Source organism: Tachysurus fulvidraco, chromosome 1 (genome assembly GCF_022655615.1).
Source record: "Tachysurus fulvidraco isolate hzauxx_2018 chromosome 1, HZAU_PFXX_2.0, whole genome shotgun sequence".
NCBI classification, from domain to species: domain Eukaryota; kingdom Metazoa; phylum Chordata; class Actinopteri; order Siluriformes; family Bagridae; genus Tachysurus; species Tachysurus fulvidraco.
Window position 1 is genome coordinate 48,394,060 of NC_062518.1, and position 16,896 is coordinate 48,410,955.

At 39.7% G+C, this 16,896-nt stretch overlaps 2 protein-coding genes across 7 annotated transcripts in view; both read left to right on the forward strand.

Annotated features, from left to right (window-relative positions):
- tbc1d14 (TBC1 domain family, member 14) overlaps window positions 1–9,101 on the forward strand; it is a 30,922-nt gene extending 21,821 nt beyond the window's left edge. For 3 of the 4 annotated variants that reach the window (XM_027134238.2, XM_027134237.2, XM_027134240.2), the window contains 5 exons: window positions 2,671–2,742; window positions 2,868–2,996; window positions 3,538–3,647; window positions 6,878–7,148; window positions 7,232–9,101. In XM_027134238.2, the coding sequence (XP_026990039.1) occupies window positions 2,671–2,742; window positions 2,868–2,996; window positions 3,538–3,647; window positions 6,878–7,148; window positions 7,232–7,288 (639 nt within the window). In that variant the 3' untranslated portion in view covers window positions 7,289–9,101. The remainder of the gene's footprint in view (window positions 1–2,670; window positions 2,743–2,867; window positions 2,997–3,537; window positions 3,648–6,877; window positions 7,149–7,231) is intronic. The other variant, XM_027134239.2, reaches the window with a different exon arrangement.
- Window positions 9,102–9,324: 223 nt separating this feature from the next.
- Window positions 9,325–15,929, forward strand: LOC125145285 (C-C motif chemokine 18-like). 3 transcript variants are annotated; one of them, XM_047816914.1, is made up of 4 exons: window positions 9,325–9,746; window positions 10,953–11,105; window positions 15,445–15,556; window positions 15,672–15,929. In XM_047816914.1, the coding sequence occupies exons 1-4, from the start codon at window positions 9,713–9,715 to the stop codon at window positions 15,757–15,759; spliced, it is 387 nt and encodes a 128-aa protein (XP_047672870.1). In that variant the 5' UTR covers window positions 9,325–9,712; the 3' UTR covers window positions 15,760–15,929. The 3 variants fall into 3 exon arrangements, with proteins under 3 accessions (XP_047672870.1, XP_047672867.1, XP_047672874.1); XM_047816911.1 differs by lacking the exons at window positions 15,445–15,556; window positions 15,672–15,929 and adding exons at window positions 11,376–11,487; window positions 11,587–11,844 and having other exon boundaries at window positions 9,385–9,746; XM_047816918.1 differs by lacking the exons at window positions 9,325–9,746; window positions 10,953–11,105 and adding an exon at window positions 15,047–15,197.
- Window positions 15,930–16,896: the final 967 nt, after the last annotated feature.

Genomic DNA, 16,896 nt, shown 5'->3' on the forward strand with positions numbered 1-16,896 from the left:
CTTCTAACAAAGGATCCTCTTCAAGTTCTTCTACCTAATCTATTGTTTGTATCTTTATATCAAGGAGTTAGATCAAGGAGTCAGACTACCCCTACAGTATACTAATGTTACCCCTACAGTATACTAATGTTACCCCTACAGTATACTAATGTTACCCCTACACTATACTAATGTTACCCCTACACTATACTAATGTTACCCCTACTGTATACTAATGTTACCCCTACTGTATATTAATGTTACCCCTACAGTATACTAATGTTACCCCTACATTATATTAATTTTACCCCTACAGTATACTAATGTTACCCCTACACTATACTAATGTTACCCTTACAGTATACTAATGTTACCCCTACACTATACTAATGTTACCCCTACACTATACTAATGTTACCTCTACAGTATACTGATGTTACCCTTACAGTATACTAATGTTACCCCTACACTATACTAATGTTACTCCTACTGTATACTAATGTTACCCCTACAGTATACTAATGTTACCCTTACAGTATACTAATGTTACCCCTACACTATACTAATGTTACTCCTACTGTATACTAATGTTACCCCTACTGTATATTAATTTTACCCCTACAGTATACTAATGTTACCCCCACAGTATACTAATGTTACCACTACACTAATGTTACCCCTACAGTATACTAATGTTACCCCTACTGTATACTAATGGCCCCCCTACACTATTAATGTTACCCCTACAGTATACTAATGTTACCCATACAGTATGCTAATGTTACCCCTACACTATACTAATGGTACCCCTACTGTATACTAATGGTACCCCTACAATATGCTAATGTTACCATTACACTACACAAATGTTACCCCTACAGTATACTAATGTTACCCCCACAATATACTAATGTTACCCCCACAGTATACTAATGTTACCCTACACTACATTGTTACCCCTACAGTATACTAATGTTACCCCTACACTACATTAATGTTACCCCTACAGTATACTAATGTTACCCCTACACTACACTAATGTTACCCCTACAGTATACTAATGTTACCCCTACACTACACTAATGTTACCCCTACAGTATACTAATGTTACCCCTACACTACACTAATGTTACCCCTACAGTATACTAATGTTACCCCTACACTACATTAATGTTACCCCTACAGTATACTAATGTTACCCCTACACTACATTAATGTTACCCCTACACTACACTAATGTTACCCCTACAGTATACTAATGTTACCCCTACACTACACTAATGTTACCCCTACAGTATACTAATGTTACCCCTACACTACATTAATGTTACTCCTACTGTATATTAATTTTACCCCTACTGTATATTAATTTTACCCCTACAGTATACTAATGTTACCCCCACAGTATACTAATGTTACCACTACACTAATGTTACCCCTACAGTATACTAATGTTACCCTTACAGTATACTAATGGTACCCCTACAGTATACTAATGGTACCCCTACTGTATACTAATGGTACCCCTACAATATGCTAATGTTACCATTACACTACACTAATGTTACCCCTACAGTATACTAATGTTACCACTACACTAATGTTACCCCTACAGTATACTAATGTTACCCTTACAGTATACTAATGGTACCCCTACTGTATACTAATGGTACCCCTACAATATGCTAATGTTACCATTACACTACACTAATGTTACCCCTACAGTATACTAATGTTACCCCTACACTACACTAATGTTACCCCTACAGTATACTAATGTTACCCCTACACTACATTAATGTTACCTCTACATTATACGTCCAAATATGGCTTTGTTTTATAAAGAGGAAATGGAGGAAAATTATGTATTCTGTTAAAATGTATTTTTGTCTGCATGGATATTAAGACTTTTGGCTAATATGTGACTTCATCACGATTGAACAAAGGTTAAAGGGGACAGTTTTGCGGTGTAGTGTGACGTTTTGTCGTAGAAATGTACGACGTATGAGTAGATCTGCTGGTCTGTAAACGAGCATCGTCAGCCTCAGGAGGCCCCGCCCACATCAGAAGACCGGCTGCTGTATGCACTTTATGGTGCATCTCACAGCTTTAGGAAGGTTTGATTAGACAGAGGACACAAGACATTATTCTGTCCTGAAGGTGATGACAGTGGAGACTCCATCCTGAGTCAGTGTTTACCTTGACTGTATAGACACACACACACACACACACACAAGAGGTGCGTGCAGGCAGAATAAATGTAGTACATTTTGTGTGTATGTGTGTGCAGTACAGTGACAGTGATGGTGTGTGTCATTATTGGAAGTGTGTGTGTGCAGTGGGTGGAGGGTGTTTCTGCTCAGCGTGTGTGAAGAGGGGAAGCACAGGCTCGGGGTAGAAGCTGTTATCCAGTGATGAGTGGAGTGTTGGAGCTGGAGATCACACTGATATGGGGTTGATGATGCGCTCAGGTGCCTTCATTGTTCTCTGTAGGAGCTTGAGATGTTTTAATACACACTGTAGAAAAAAGGTTGAGGGATGAAATGTTGGCTCTCAAGAAATAAGCGTCACGTTCACGTGTCGGTGTTGTAGACGATCAATTCCCACTTTTCAACCAATCAGAAGCCAGAACTCTGCAGGTATAGAAGCAGGTAAATATCTTGATAATGTGTTGTTTTGTCCTTACAACAGGGAGGGCCTTATCATGATGTGCTGCACAGCATTCTGGGAGCTTACACGTGTTACCGGCCTGATGTGGGATATGTACGTTACTGCAGCACACACACATACACACACACACATACACACACATCATAAATGTATCACTCTGTTTTTCTGTGATAAGCAATAAACAAACATCTACTTTGTGTGTGTGTATGTGTGTGTAGGTACAGGGGATGTCGTTCATTGCTGCAGTGTTGATCTTGAACATGAACACTGCAGACACCTTCATCGCCTTTGCCAACCTGCTGAACAAACCATGTCAGATGGCCTTCTATAGAGTGGACCATAGCCTTGTGAGTCTTTCTCCCTACCAGTGGAGGATGTGTTAGTGTGTGTCAGTGGTAGCTGTAGTGGCTGAGCTGCGTTAGTGCAGGATTTAGCTGTGCCATGAAGGATTCATTTACTATCAACACACACACACACACACACATGTTTGAAGAAAATGAGAAAGTTTTGTAAAGCTGCTGATTTCAGAAATTTTATATTTACAGCATTGGTTAAGGGCTTTGCTTAGGGGCCCAGCAATGGTGGCTTAGTGGACCTGGGATTTGATCTCATGACCTTTCAATCAGTTATCCAACACCTAAACCTAAGCTACCACATCCTCATATACTGATAAACACCATCAAATGTGTGACTTGTGTGGTCTTACATTCGGTCATTTATGAGAGTTCTTGGTAAATACATAAACTCCTCATGAAGAAGGACAAGGTGTCGTGTTTAATAGCTAAGAAAAGAAAGCAGTTAAACATAACTTATGAATCTTTTCCTTTTTTTTAATCTAAAACAATAATAATAATAATAATAATAATAATAATGTGATCCTTTCCTCAGATGCTGACGTACTTTGCTGCGTTTGAAGTGTTTTTTGAAGAAAACCTACCGAAGCTGTTTGCACATTTCAAGAGTAACAACTTGACACCTGATATTTATCTCATTGACTGGTACGTAGCTCCTTCTCTTCAGGGTATTTTTAAGAGTTTCAGCTCATTTTTTCCGCACTACTGTCTGATACACTGATTTATTGAGTTTTCTCCCCTAGGCGTTCCTCATGGTCGTTTCCTCAGATCACTTATTTTCTTTTTTTTTTTTTCCTTTATTCTTCCGTTTATAAGTGAATTAAATTCTCAATATTTATCTTTATCCCATTCAACAAGATCTCGGTTTCACTTCACTGCTTTCTTAGTGATAGATATTAGATTTGTTCACTTTAAGCCATATTTTCATTTCTGTTTCAAAAATCTCTTTTATAACAAAAATTCGCTGAGATTTTATCACAAGCTTTTATTTCTCAGTCGACACTTTCACACTTACCGTCATCTTCGTCTGCAAAATAAAACGACAAAGCAACGTAATACCTCAGGATGCATCAGAAGGTGTTACAGTTCCCTAAAAATGCTGCTCAGATTGTACGAAATAAATAAAAAAATACAGAGGTCACGATACATGTGCGAGAATCTGTGCTTTATTCAGAGAAATTTAAACAAGAACCCGAAGAACCTTTTCGAAATCTCGCCACACGTCTCTGAAAGTTTTAGTGAATTCACTGTAAACTTGTCACACACAGTACAAACGGACAAACTGATCTCAGAAGAGATACAGTAAAGAGGTCTGTGTGTGATGTCATGTTTCACAGAAACGAAAGTCTGCTTTAAAACAGGAAATCATACAGTTCACTGCTCACAGCTACTGTATCATGACCGGTGATGGATAAATAAAGAATAAAAAAAATTGACATGGGTTCTCATATAGGAAAGGAAATAAATATATTCCGAGCTGTAATAAGTGCAGGTGAGCGCTACATCTTGATGGGACACATGAGACCATTTCACAGAAGACGTCTTCCTGCTTTATGTCACAAACACGTCTACGGCAGATACACCAGGCTTTTAATACTAGACGCACGTTAATATGGTGGAAGCAGAGTGACCGAGAATTACTGATGATGAAGCTCACATTCAAAGAAAGATGTAGGCTTTTGGCTTGAGGAGATAGAATTGATGACAGTTTTGGATCTGTTGCCGCCCAAAATGCATGAAATCTCATATGGCAGCGCATGTCAGGCACAGTGGTGCTGTTAAAGTTCTAATCTAGGGGGATGTACATGGGTGTAAATTTCATCTAACATTAGGGGGGGACAATAAATATAAAATTTCTCATGAGCAATTTTTTGAAGGGGACACAAATAATACAGTCAAACTGTACTTATAAAGTGAACAATGAAATAGTGAAACACTTTGCTTTTATCATTATTACTGTAGCATGGAGACGCGTCATTACGGTTATTTTCAAAGTTTTTCTCAGGTTCAGTGACAGCAGATTTTTCTTCAAAACTATTCATTGCATCGTTTGTGTGGTTTACAGTTAAGCTGTCGACGTACGATAAAATAAAATAAAAACGACAAAACGGCTTTGGCGTGTTCATTGCAACAAGCTACTGTAAACAAGCTAACGTTACCTAGATAAGTCAGGTTTTAACATGTATATATTTTTCACAATAGAGTGTGATATTTTTTAAATCTTTTTTTTTGGGGGGACATCCCTCAGACGTGGGGGCGATGTGAGAAAAAGTGACTGATAGTGAGGAGTCAGATCACACAGGGCATCACGGCTTGCGTATGAAGTCATACGGAGTGATTACAGCCAAAGTGTCACGGAAACCGTTCTCTCTCACTTTGCGGACATGTGAACAGGGGGGATTAACAAAGTCTTATTTTTATCTCGTAATGGTTTAAATGGCATTAAACAGTCGTCGGAGAGAGCAAGACAAAGTATCAGCTTGATTCAGCGAATCGAGTCACTGTTCCTGAATCACGAATCAACTCGTATGCACTCACAATTTACAGAGTCACAAAGTTAATTGAAGATTGAATCATGTCACTATTCAGTGAGTCAGTCTGGATTAAATCTTTCATTTGCATTCGTTTTTTTTTTTGTTTGTTTTGGTTTGGGTTTTTTTAAAGTAATCGCGAATCTACTCACAGATTCACACGCTCGGATCACGAAATCATGAATCGACTCACCGCTTCGGCTTCTCTGACATCGCCAGGTTGTTAGTTTCTAGATTACGCTTCAGTTCAGAATATTTTAAATATTATTGTGGAATTGAACAATCGAGCTTTGGGAATTTTTATTTATTTATTTGTTTATTTTATTTATTTTTTGGTTAACATTCCACTGTATAGACACTGTAATTTATTTTCTGATGACACAGATAAAAGTTTACAATACCCCCCACCCCCAACCCTCCACGCCGGCTTCCGACCTTCCCAAACATGATATGGTTCTGGTAGCACTTTTTAAATACGAAACTGCTGAAGCGTCGCTCTGTTCTCACACCTTTTATATTTATAATAAGTGGGGTCGCTTTTACTGTGAGTGTGGTGTGAGATTGTGTGATAGATTGTGAACTTCAGCAAGTCTGTGAAAAGCATGCAGACACTCCACACACACACACACACACACCCAAACTCTTACTAAGCACATGTACATTAGTTAATAAAGTGTTCTGCTAAGTCGCATCATGACTCATTCAACTTCTTTTGTATTCTAGAAAAATTTATACTTAGATGCTGTGTGTGTGTGTGTGTGTGGGAGAGTGTCAAGTGTTGGTTTTCATACCATTTTGTGTAATTAATTTACCAGAATTAACCTACAGATTTAAGCATGTCACCGTGGCTGACGTGACTTTAAGCTCCGAGCTGTTCTGCACACGCTTGTGTGTACATTACAGAGTTCAAAGGTTCAGCCGTTAGCACGGCGTCTCGTCGGTTTTATTGATGAGACCGTCGACACCGACCATTCGCATGAACTTGAGCTTCTCCCTGCAGTCAGACAACAAACAAGTAAAATCCTGTGACTCAACGAATGGAAATAAAAGTCTACACCCGTGGTTTCATCTTCAGCGCCTTAATGGCCGACATCATGGAGTAAAATAAAGCTCTGCGAGCTTGCTCGGCTGATCTGGTCTGAGAACGAGGCTAAGCGCAAAGCTGAGCATGTGACTGAGCACAAAAACCCCTCAGACCTAAAAATAAAAATAAATAAATAAATAATCTGTAACAGAATCAAAATTCTGACAAAAATAAAAGGTGTGAATTTTTGGATCATCGTTTCTGACTTTCAGTGTACTTCTTTTGTGTTTGTGTGTGTGTGTGTGTGTATGTGTGTGTAGGATCTTCACCCTGTACAGTAAGTCTCTGCCGCTGGACGTTGCATGTCGCGTATGGGACGTGTTTTGTCGAGACGGCGAGGAGTTCCTCTTCCGCACGGCTCTGGGGATCCTGCGTTTCTATAGCGACGTCCTCACGCACATGGACTTCATCCACATGGCTCAGTTCCTCACACGGCTCCCGGAGCAGAACTCCACACACACGCAGTCACACACGCTCTTCTCCTGCATCGGGAGTATCAACATGAGCTGCAGGAACGGGACGTGGACACAGGTGGCGTTGTCTTTCCTCGTCTTTGTGTCTCTGGTGCTTTTGCCTTTCCGTGTTTCACGTTTGTGTCTTCGGTTCTCTTACAGGTTCTGCAGGCTCTGCAGAAAGACCCGGAACATTCCAGTCCTGTCCTGAAGCACTGACGAATCACACGCTCGCATGGAGGCTAGAATAAAGTGTGTGTCTGTGTGTGTGTCTGTGTGTGTGTCTGTGTGTGTGTGTGTGTGTGTGTGTGTTACTCAGGACTTCTGTTTAATTCAAACTCCTAGAACCGTTTTTTGAGGAGTGAAGATCAAAGGCACACACACTCACACACTCACACTCACACACACACACACACTGAAATCCAAATGCCTGCTGATGCTTCCTTAACCTCTGAAGTCAGAAACCAGTGGGGTTGAGCGAAAAAAGGGGGAAGAGAGAGAGAAAGGAGGAGTGAAAAAGAGTGAAAGGAGGAAAGGTAGAGAGAGTGAGAGGGGGAAAAAGAGAGTGTGATAAAGAGCGAGTGTGTGAAAGGAAGTGAACGTAGGAAAGAGAGAGTGTGAGAGAGAGATACAAGAGAGTAAGAGCTAGTGAGAGCGAGAGAAATGGGTAAGGGGGGGCTGGGAGTGAGAGAGAAGAGTGTGAAAGGGAGTGAAAGAGAGTGAGTGTGTGAGAGAGAATGTGCCCTTTGATTGGTTGCTCTGGAGAACAGAAATGACCCTCTGACCAATCAGAGCACAGACTGTGTTGCTGTGTGAGTTTGTGTGATGAACCACATCCTCCTGCACTAAACACAGTGATGTTACTGCAGCTCTACAGGAACTTTAGCACTGTAACCAGACTCTGTCATCTCCTCCAGCTCTTATCGTTCTGTTATTTATACAACTATAGCGTCAAAAGTATGTGCCCCCTGACCATCACACTCGCACAGTTGTATCGAATGTCTCCGTTTACTGCAGCTTTACACTTTCCCTGAAAACGAAACACAGAGCTCCATGAAGAAACAATGTGGAGGATGTGAAGGTCGGAGTGAAGAACTCGAGTGTCCTGCACTGAGCTCTGACTGTGACTCGACCCCACCGAACACCTTTATAACGAACAGGAACTGGAGTCTCCTCAACATCATCCTGAACATCAGAGTCTGATCTCACTGATGCTCTCGTAGCTGAATGAACACTATTCCACACACACACACACACACAATCCAACATCTAGTGGTAAGACCTGTGACGTGTAGTGAAGAAGAGTGGAGCTGGTAATACAAGGGTGTGATGTTCATGGGGGCACAAACTTTTAGTCATATAATATATCTATAGCTGAGTTTCTTTCGTTTTCTTTCTGGTTTTTATTTGTCTTTCACACACTTTGGGTTTGTACACTGTTGTGCTGCTTTAAAAAAAACAGACAGTGTTTGTGTGTGTGTGTGTGTGTGTGTGTGTGTGTGTGTGTTTTTCTGTTATTTGTTAGTTTGTAAGATTGCGTCCTGTTTTTTTATTTAATGCTGAAGGAGTCTAAATCTGCACTTTTCATCCATTACACCAAAGTGTCCTCTGCAGCTCAGAGACAGACCGAAAGAAAGAAAAGACGAGCTTTATGGACTGTAAAGTAAAGCTGCACACACACGCACACACACACACACACACACGTCTGCTCGATCGGCAATCGAGTGCCGAATAGTTTTGGATATTTATAACCGTTTGTGTCACCGATTCTCCGAACTCTGTTTCTACAGAAGCTTGTGGTGGTTTTTTTGTGTTGTTTCTATGTTTTGTTTAGTTTTTTTTTTTTTTCATCACCTACAGCTTCGTTTACTTCCCTGTTATAAACACCCTTTTCTCACATTTCATATTATCGCTCTTTCTTTCTGAAGTTCATCTGTTGTGTTTGTGTTTTTGTTTTTTTTTTGTTTTTTGACAAGTCTGTGTTCCTGTAAAATGTCTTTCTTGTCAAAGAGAATTAAAGACTTGAACTGAACTCGAGTCAAGCGACTTTTCTCTTCTTCGCATCAGTAAAAGCAGACGTTTCTAAAAGATATGTGATAAACACTGAACGTGTGTATGTGTGTGTGTGTGTGTGTGTGTGTGTGTGAGATAGAGAAGGGTCACACGTACAGGTTTAGCATTTTATCTGATTATACATATCTGATTCATTGCACAAAAGGACCATTTGACTCATGTGAAATCTGATAAAGCTCTGAGCACTTGGATCTAAAAATATCACCTTAAACCCAGTGTTCACTCTAAACCTTCCAATCTCTCCGCTCATCGCTGTGTAGCTTCACTTACTGAAAGCTTTCATACAAACTACGACTTGTGAGAGAGAGAAAAAAATCCAATTCAAGACTAACTATTTTTTATTTAAATGGCCTAATACTGTCGCAGATATTAGAACGAGTCTAGGTTTGTTGACGCAGAAGCTGAACATTTAGCTGTTAAATCTAATCTATGTTTGATTTGAACTCCTCAGCCTGCATTAGATCTGTCAGTCAGACCACAGAGCGGATTGGATTTCTGCTTTTCATCGAGATCTGTGTGAGTATTGCAGAACCAACAGGCCTTAATGATGTCTAATGTCACCCAAGTCTGATGTCAACCAGGTCTGATATCGACAGCAGAAACGGTAAAACACGAACAAAGATGTTTTCTGCTACACATTTATTATCCGTCTTTATCGTGTATCTGCTTCATCTCACTATGACAATTATGAGTCGCAGTCATTGACAATACTTCGGACGTGTATGTAGTATTATAAAGACTTGTCATAACCCCGGGATTAAATCATCACCCGATTAATGGTTCATGTCAAGTGTTATGAATAAAAAAAAAAGTCCTAATAATGTCTGAGTGACGATGGATCTGAACATGAGATATTCATTATACGTTATATACAGTGAGATGAAGAGAGTGTGTGTGTTTGTGTGTGTGTGTTACATGCTGATTGTTATCTTGTTCTTGATCAAGCGGTTCCTTCACCCCTAACTCACTTCCCTTTGACCACAATCAGGGCTGCAGATTGCTGCAGCAGCACTTTATTGCACTGATCCTGCATGATAAGCCACCGATGTAACAATGGTTTTCAGAAACCTTCGGTTTAAATCATTACCTTTCTGCCAGTAGAAAGTTTGAGCTGAAACGTTCATTTAAATACTCATTGGTGGTATTTTGCATCTCAATTGCACCCCATAAACCACCTTGGACCAAAATCTTCATACCCCGCTCAGGACCTCCGGACAATTTTTAATGATAATTAGGAGTAAAGGGAGAATTTTGTGTTGTCTGTTGACTACAGTTCATGTAACATTAGGACTTCCATTCAAACTCACCACCCAGATGGTGGTCCTGAGTCTCATCTCATCTGTTATACAGTAATCAGCTCCACTCTTCTCTTCTGGAAGTCTTTCCACTAGATGTTAGATTGGGGCTGTGAGGATTAGTGTTCACTCAGCTACAAGAGCATTAATGAGATCAGACACCGACATTTCATCCATTTCAGAGACAGGGCTCTGTGCAGGACAGTCGAGTTCTTCACCCCAACGTTCACCTCCACACCATGTCTTCATGGAGCTGCTTTGTGCACATGGGAATGCTCTTGTCATGTTCTTTAGATCATTTTTACTCAGTAAATCTTACTTGTCTTGATTTTCTTCATGCACATGATTAAAGATAGCATGTTGTATCTACAAGCTGTTAAATCTGCTGAGATCTTTCTGTCTTTAGGTGAAAACCACAGGAAGAGTGGTTGTTCGCTTCATGTTTTCTTACTCAGCATGGATGTTTTTTTCATTCCTTCAAACTGTCATCCTCCTCCTCTTCCTCCTCTGATCAGCTTATAAACCCAGTGTTGACGGTCACATCTTCATCATTCATACATCTCACAGATCAGCACGATCATCATCTCCATCAGCAGCCATGTCCTCCTCTATGGTCCTGCTACTTCTGCTGGGTCTTTCCTGCCTTCAGAGCTTCACAAAGGCACAGAGTAAGATTTTGTGTTTTTTTTTTAATTATTCATTTAATTCTGATTTCATCTCTTGAAGTTCATTGATGATCATTTTAAAGAGTAATGAATATGTAAACATGTTGAGTATGTAAATATATTCAAATGAACTTTAGCACTTTATGGATTCTGAATATTCATTTCGATCTGTAAGAATGACTCATGCTTTTTAGTTCATGTTTTCTTGCTTTTTTATTCTTTACATTTGTACAAAAAAAATTAAAAGGTAAATATTAAAATGTTTGTACGCAGGTGCAAGTGGAGCAGATTGGTGCTGTTTCGAGTTCCACAAAAAAACGTTCCCTGCAGCAAACGTTGTTTCTTACAAAGAAACAAGACCTGACTGCACACTTCCTGGTGTCATGTAAGTTTTCAACCCAACCCCCCTTTTTTTTTACATTTTGTAAAATTAATTTAATTTAATTTCACAATTCTACACTGACCATAATCTTCTTTCCTGCAGTTTGACCACAAAGAAGGGTTTTCGCATATGTGCAGACCCTGAGGTGGACTGGGTGCAGCAGCTCATCAAAATTAAAAACTCAGCCTAGATTCAGGAGACAAATTAAAGCGTCTCTCCCTGAAATTAGCTTTACTTTGCAGAATGCTTCATTTTACCTACACAGTACTTAAAGCAATCTGATATTGTGTGTAACAAGACAAAGCTTCTTCTTCTGTCTGTTTTATCTTCTGCACAAATAAAGCAAACATTTATAACTCATTATTATTGTTTCATTTATTTACGAGGTTTACAGAAACACGGTTCACACTGAATAATAATCAGGTGCTTCAGCTGCTGGAAGGTGTGTTAACGTGTGTTAACGGTGTGTTTACGGTTTGCAATACCATCACTATCACATAGAGAGAAATATTTAAGGCAGAGTTAAAGAATAAATCAGGTGTATTTACTGAGAATACTGTAAGGGGAAGTCACACATCAGGGATATTAGAGAGTAAAGTTTAATGGACAGTATTTATAGGTATTGATGAATAAGTGATAAGTTAAAGGAAATAAGAGGATAATTTTTTGTATAAAAGGGGAGTTATATATATATATATATGTTTTGTCATGCACAAACTCTCTGAAAGTACATGTGTGCTATTTGTCATAAAATTCTGAAATAATTAATTACTAAAAGCCTTGATCAGCTCCTATACTGTTTTACTCACCTTCAGAATGATCAACCTTCACACTGGATCCCTTACCCATATGTTTCTATAAACAGTTACTACCAGTAGCTACTGATCCCATTCTAAAAATAATACATACTTCCCTTAGCACTGGCTATGAGCCATCTTTTAAGCTAGGGGTTATCAAAAACCATTGATTAAAAAAACTGACCTCGAACCAAGCCAGCTGTCCAACGATAGGCCAATATCAAACCTCCCCTTCAAATCAAATCAAATCAAATTTTATTTGTCACATACAGTACACACATACAAATTACGACATGCAGTGAAATGCTTTACAACTGTCCGGTATTCAAACATAAAAGGAAAAAGGACTGCAATTTGGGATAAAAAATATAACCAAAAGGATTTAGATAAATAAAGTATAAACCATATAAAAAACTACATAAAAATATGAAAAATATGAAATATATGTGAAAAATAGTTTATATACATAAATGCATTTCTATGATCTTCCTCAAAGTGTCCATGTGCAGTATGGTGTCTATAAAGTGTAGAAAGTGGCACTGTGCTGTGCAAGTCCAGAGTTAAAGTGTCAGTGCAAATGATGGTTGTCCCGTACTAGATTCCGGGTGTTTCCTGGTTTAAACTCTGAATGGACTACAGGAAGAAGCTTCTCCTCATTCTCTCTGTGTTTGCTTTCAAGGAGCTGAAGCGCTTCCCTGAACGCAACAAAGAAAAGAGTCCATTGTTGGGATGGCTGACAATCTTCCTGGCCCTGGACCGGCACCGCGTGCTGTAGATGTCCTGCAGGTCAGGGAGCTCGGTGTGGATGATGCGTTCAGCTGGAGGGCTTGACTCTCCTGCATGGTGCTGTTCCCGAACCAAGAAGTGGTGGTGACCGTCAGGACGCTCTCAATGGTGCAGGTGTAGAAGGTCTTTAGCACCTGAGAGGGTAGTTTGCTGCCGGGCCTTCTTCACCAGGGTGTTGATGTGACAGGACCAAGACAGGTCCTGTGTGATGTGAACACCTAGGTACCGGAAACTGTCCACTCTCTCCACTGGGGTCCCGTTGATGTTTAGCGGTTGGTATGACCGCTCCTGCTATGTGCTGAAGTCCACTATCAACTCCTTAGTATTGCTGGCGTTCAGGAGAAGATTGTTCTCCTGGCACCATCTCTCTAGGTTTTTAGTCTCCTGTAGGTAGGCCGTCTCGTCGTTGTTGTAGATCAGGCCTACCACAACAGTGTCGTCAGCAATCTTGATGATGATGGTGGAGTTGGAAGTGGCCCATCAAGCTGCAACTGCTGGGCCCCTGAGTAAGGCCGTTAACCCTCAATTGCTCAGTTGTATAAATTGTAAGTCACACTGGATAACGGTGTCTGCTAAATACCTGTTACTGGCCTCTGATCAGGGTTGTGTTTACTTGCTGGTGTTACATGACCCTCCACTCATGTAACATTAGGACTTCTATTCAAACTCACCACCCAGATGGTGGTCCTGAGTCTCATCTCAGTGGATCATCACCTTTCTGACAGCATTTCCACAAGCAGTACAGGTGGGCAAACGTGTCTGACCCTCCCTCACCCTCGTACTGGAAACCCCAAGGCTGTGTCCTGAGCCCCTGCTGTACTCTCTCGACACCTATGACTGTGTGGTCACTTCCAGCTCTACCACCGATGTCTAGTTTGCTGAGGAAACTGTTCTGTTGGTCTGAGCTCCAACAACCTACCAGGAGATCTGGTCCACTGGTTGTAATCAGTGGAGAGAGTGGATAGTTTCATATGTCTGTGTGTTTGCACCATACAGAACCTGTCATGATCCTGTCACAACACCCTGGTGAAGAAAGCCTGTCTGCATCTTTAGCACCTTAGAAGGAAGTTTGAGGAAGAAAGTCTAAGGTTGTAAAAACCTTCTACACCTGCACCATTAAGAGCATTCTGATAAGAATCATCACAGCCAGGTTTATGGACAGCCTAAGTCAGGACAAGGGGACCCACCATAGTGTGGAGAGCAGCTGATGATCTTCAACAAGTGAACCTCCATCACTATCTTAACATCGACTCTGCTATCTGTTGTGGTCAAGGAAGCACTTGAGATGAGATGGAGTTTCTTCCCAAAGGCCATGAAGACCTGCATCCATAGAAGGAGTATCAGGGCTTCATAACAGTTGGTAAGTTTTCTGACACAGGACTTCTTCTTGTTAGCAGTTACATTATAGCAGAACCAAATGTATGTGCCCCCTGAACATCTCACCCGAATCTGCTTCTTAAACGTCTCATTCCACATTTATTAATCCACTTTTCCCTGTTATACAGTAATCAGCTCCACTCTTCTCTTCTGGAAGTCTTTCCACTAGATGTTAGATTGGGGCTGTGAGGATTAGTGTTCACTCAGCTACAAGAGCATTAATGAGATCAGACACCGACATTTCATCCATTTCAGAGACAGGGCTCTGTGCAGGACACTCGAGTTCTTCACCCCAACGTTCACCTCCACACCATGTCTTCATGGAGCTGCTTTGTGCACATGGGAATGCTCTTGTCATGTTCTTTAGATCATTTTTACTCAGTAAATCTTACTTGTCTTGATTTTCTTCATGCACATGATTAAAGATAGCATGTTGTATCTACAAGCTGTTAAATCTGCTGAGATCTTTCTGTCTTTAGGTGAAAACCACAGGAAGAGTGGTTGTTCGCTTCATGTTTTCTTACTCAGCATGGATGTTTTTTTCATTCCTTCAAACTGTCATCCTCCTCCTCATTCTCCTCCTCTTCCTCCTCTGATCAGCTTATAAACCCAGTGTTGACGGTCACATCCACATCATTCGTACATCTCACACATCTAAACGATCAACATCTCCATCAGCAGCCATGTCCTCCTCTATGGTCCTGCTACTTCTGCTGGGTCTTTCCTGCCTTCAGAGCTTCACAAAGGCACAGAGTAAGATTTTGTGTTTTTTTTTTTAATTATTCATTTAATTCTGTTTTCATCTATTGAAGTTCATTGATGATCATTTTAAAGAGTAATATTCACATATTCAAATGAACTTTATCACTTTATGGATTCTTAATATTCATTTCGATCTGTAAGAATGACTGATGCTTTTTAGTTCATGTTTTCTTGCTTTTTTATTCTTTACATATGTACAAAAAATTAAAAAGGTAAATATTAAAATGTTTGTACGCAGGTGCAAGTGGAGCAGATTTGTGCTGTTTCGAGTTCCACAAAAGACCGTTCCCTGCAGGAAACGTTGTTTCTTACGAAGAAACAAGACCTGACTGCACAGTTCCTGGTGTCATGTAAGTTTTCAAACCCCCCACCCCACCCCACCCCACCCCCCCTTTTTTACATTTTGTAAAATTAATTTAATTTAATTTCACAATTCTACACTCACCATAATCTTCTTTCCTGCAGTTTGACCACAAAGAAGGGTTATCGCATATGTGCAGACCCTGAGGTGGACTGGGTGCAGCAGGTCATCAAAATTAAAAACTCAGCCTAGATTCAGGAGACAAATTAAAGCGTCTCTCCATGACATTAGCTTTACTTTGCAGAATGCTTCATTTTACCTACACAGTACTTAAAGCAATCTGATATTGTGTGTAACAAGACAAAGCTTTTTCTTCTGTCTGTTTTATCTTCTGCACAAATAAAGCAAACATTTATAACTCATTATTATTGTTTCATTTATTTACGAGGTTTACAGAAACACGGTTCACACTGAATAATAATCAGGTGCTTCAGCTGCTGGAAGGTGTGTTAAGGTGTGTTAAGGTGTGTTTAGGGTGTGCAATACCATCACTATCACATAGAGAGAAATATTTAAGGCAGAGTTAAAGAATAAATCAGGTGTATTTACTGAGAATACTGTAAGGGGAAGTCACACATCAGGGATATTAGAGAGTAAAGTTTAATGGACAGTATTTATAGATATCGTTGAATAAGTGATAATAAGTTAAAGGAAATAAGAGGATAATTTTTTGTATAAAAGGGGAATTTCATATATATATATATACGTATATATATATAATGATTTCACTGGAAAATTTTAAATGATCAGGCAGAATATTGAGATTATGAATTTAAAACTAAACAATTTGATAGATAATGCTGTATATAATAATTTGACTGTTTCTGATCAGCTCCTATACTGTTTTACTCACCTTCAGAATGATCAACCTTCACACTGGATCCCTTACCCATATGTTTCTATAAACAGTTACTACCAGTAGCTACTGATCCCATTCTAAAAATAATACATACTTCCCTTAGCACTGGCTATGAGCCATCTTTTAAACTAGGGGTTATCAAAAACCATTGATTAAAAAAACTGACCTCGAACCAAGCCAGCTGTCCAACGATAGGCCAATATCAAACCTCCCCTTCAAAACAAATCAAATCAAATTTTATTTGTCACATACAGTACACACATACAAATTACGACATGCAGTGAAATGCTTTACAACTGTCCGGTATTCAAACATAAAAGGAAAAAGGAATGCAATTTGGGATAAAAAATAAAACCAAAAGGAGTAAGATAAATAAAGTATAAACCATATAAAAAACTACATAAATATGAAATATATGTGAAAAATAGTTTATATACATAAATGCATTTTTATGATTGTCCTCAAAGTGT

What these genes read in the sequence shown, in the direction of transcription:
- LOC125145285 (XM_047816914.1), top strand. Translation starts at nt 9,713, where the DNA reads ATGTCAACCAGGTCTGATATCGACAGCAGAAACG. An exon ending in TGATATCGACAGCAGAAACG is followed by an intron (nt 9,747 to 10,952) that starts GTAAAACACGAA and finishes TCCTCTGATCAG; the next exon opens with CTTATAAACCCAGTGTTGAC. An exon ending in TGCACAGTTCCTGGTGTCAT is followed by an intron (nt 15,557 to 15,671) that starts GTAAGTTTTCAA and finishes TCTTTCCTGCAG; the next exon opens with TTTGACCACAAAGAAGGGTT.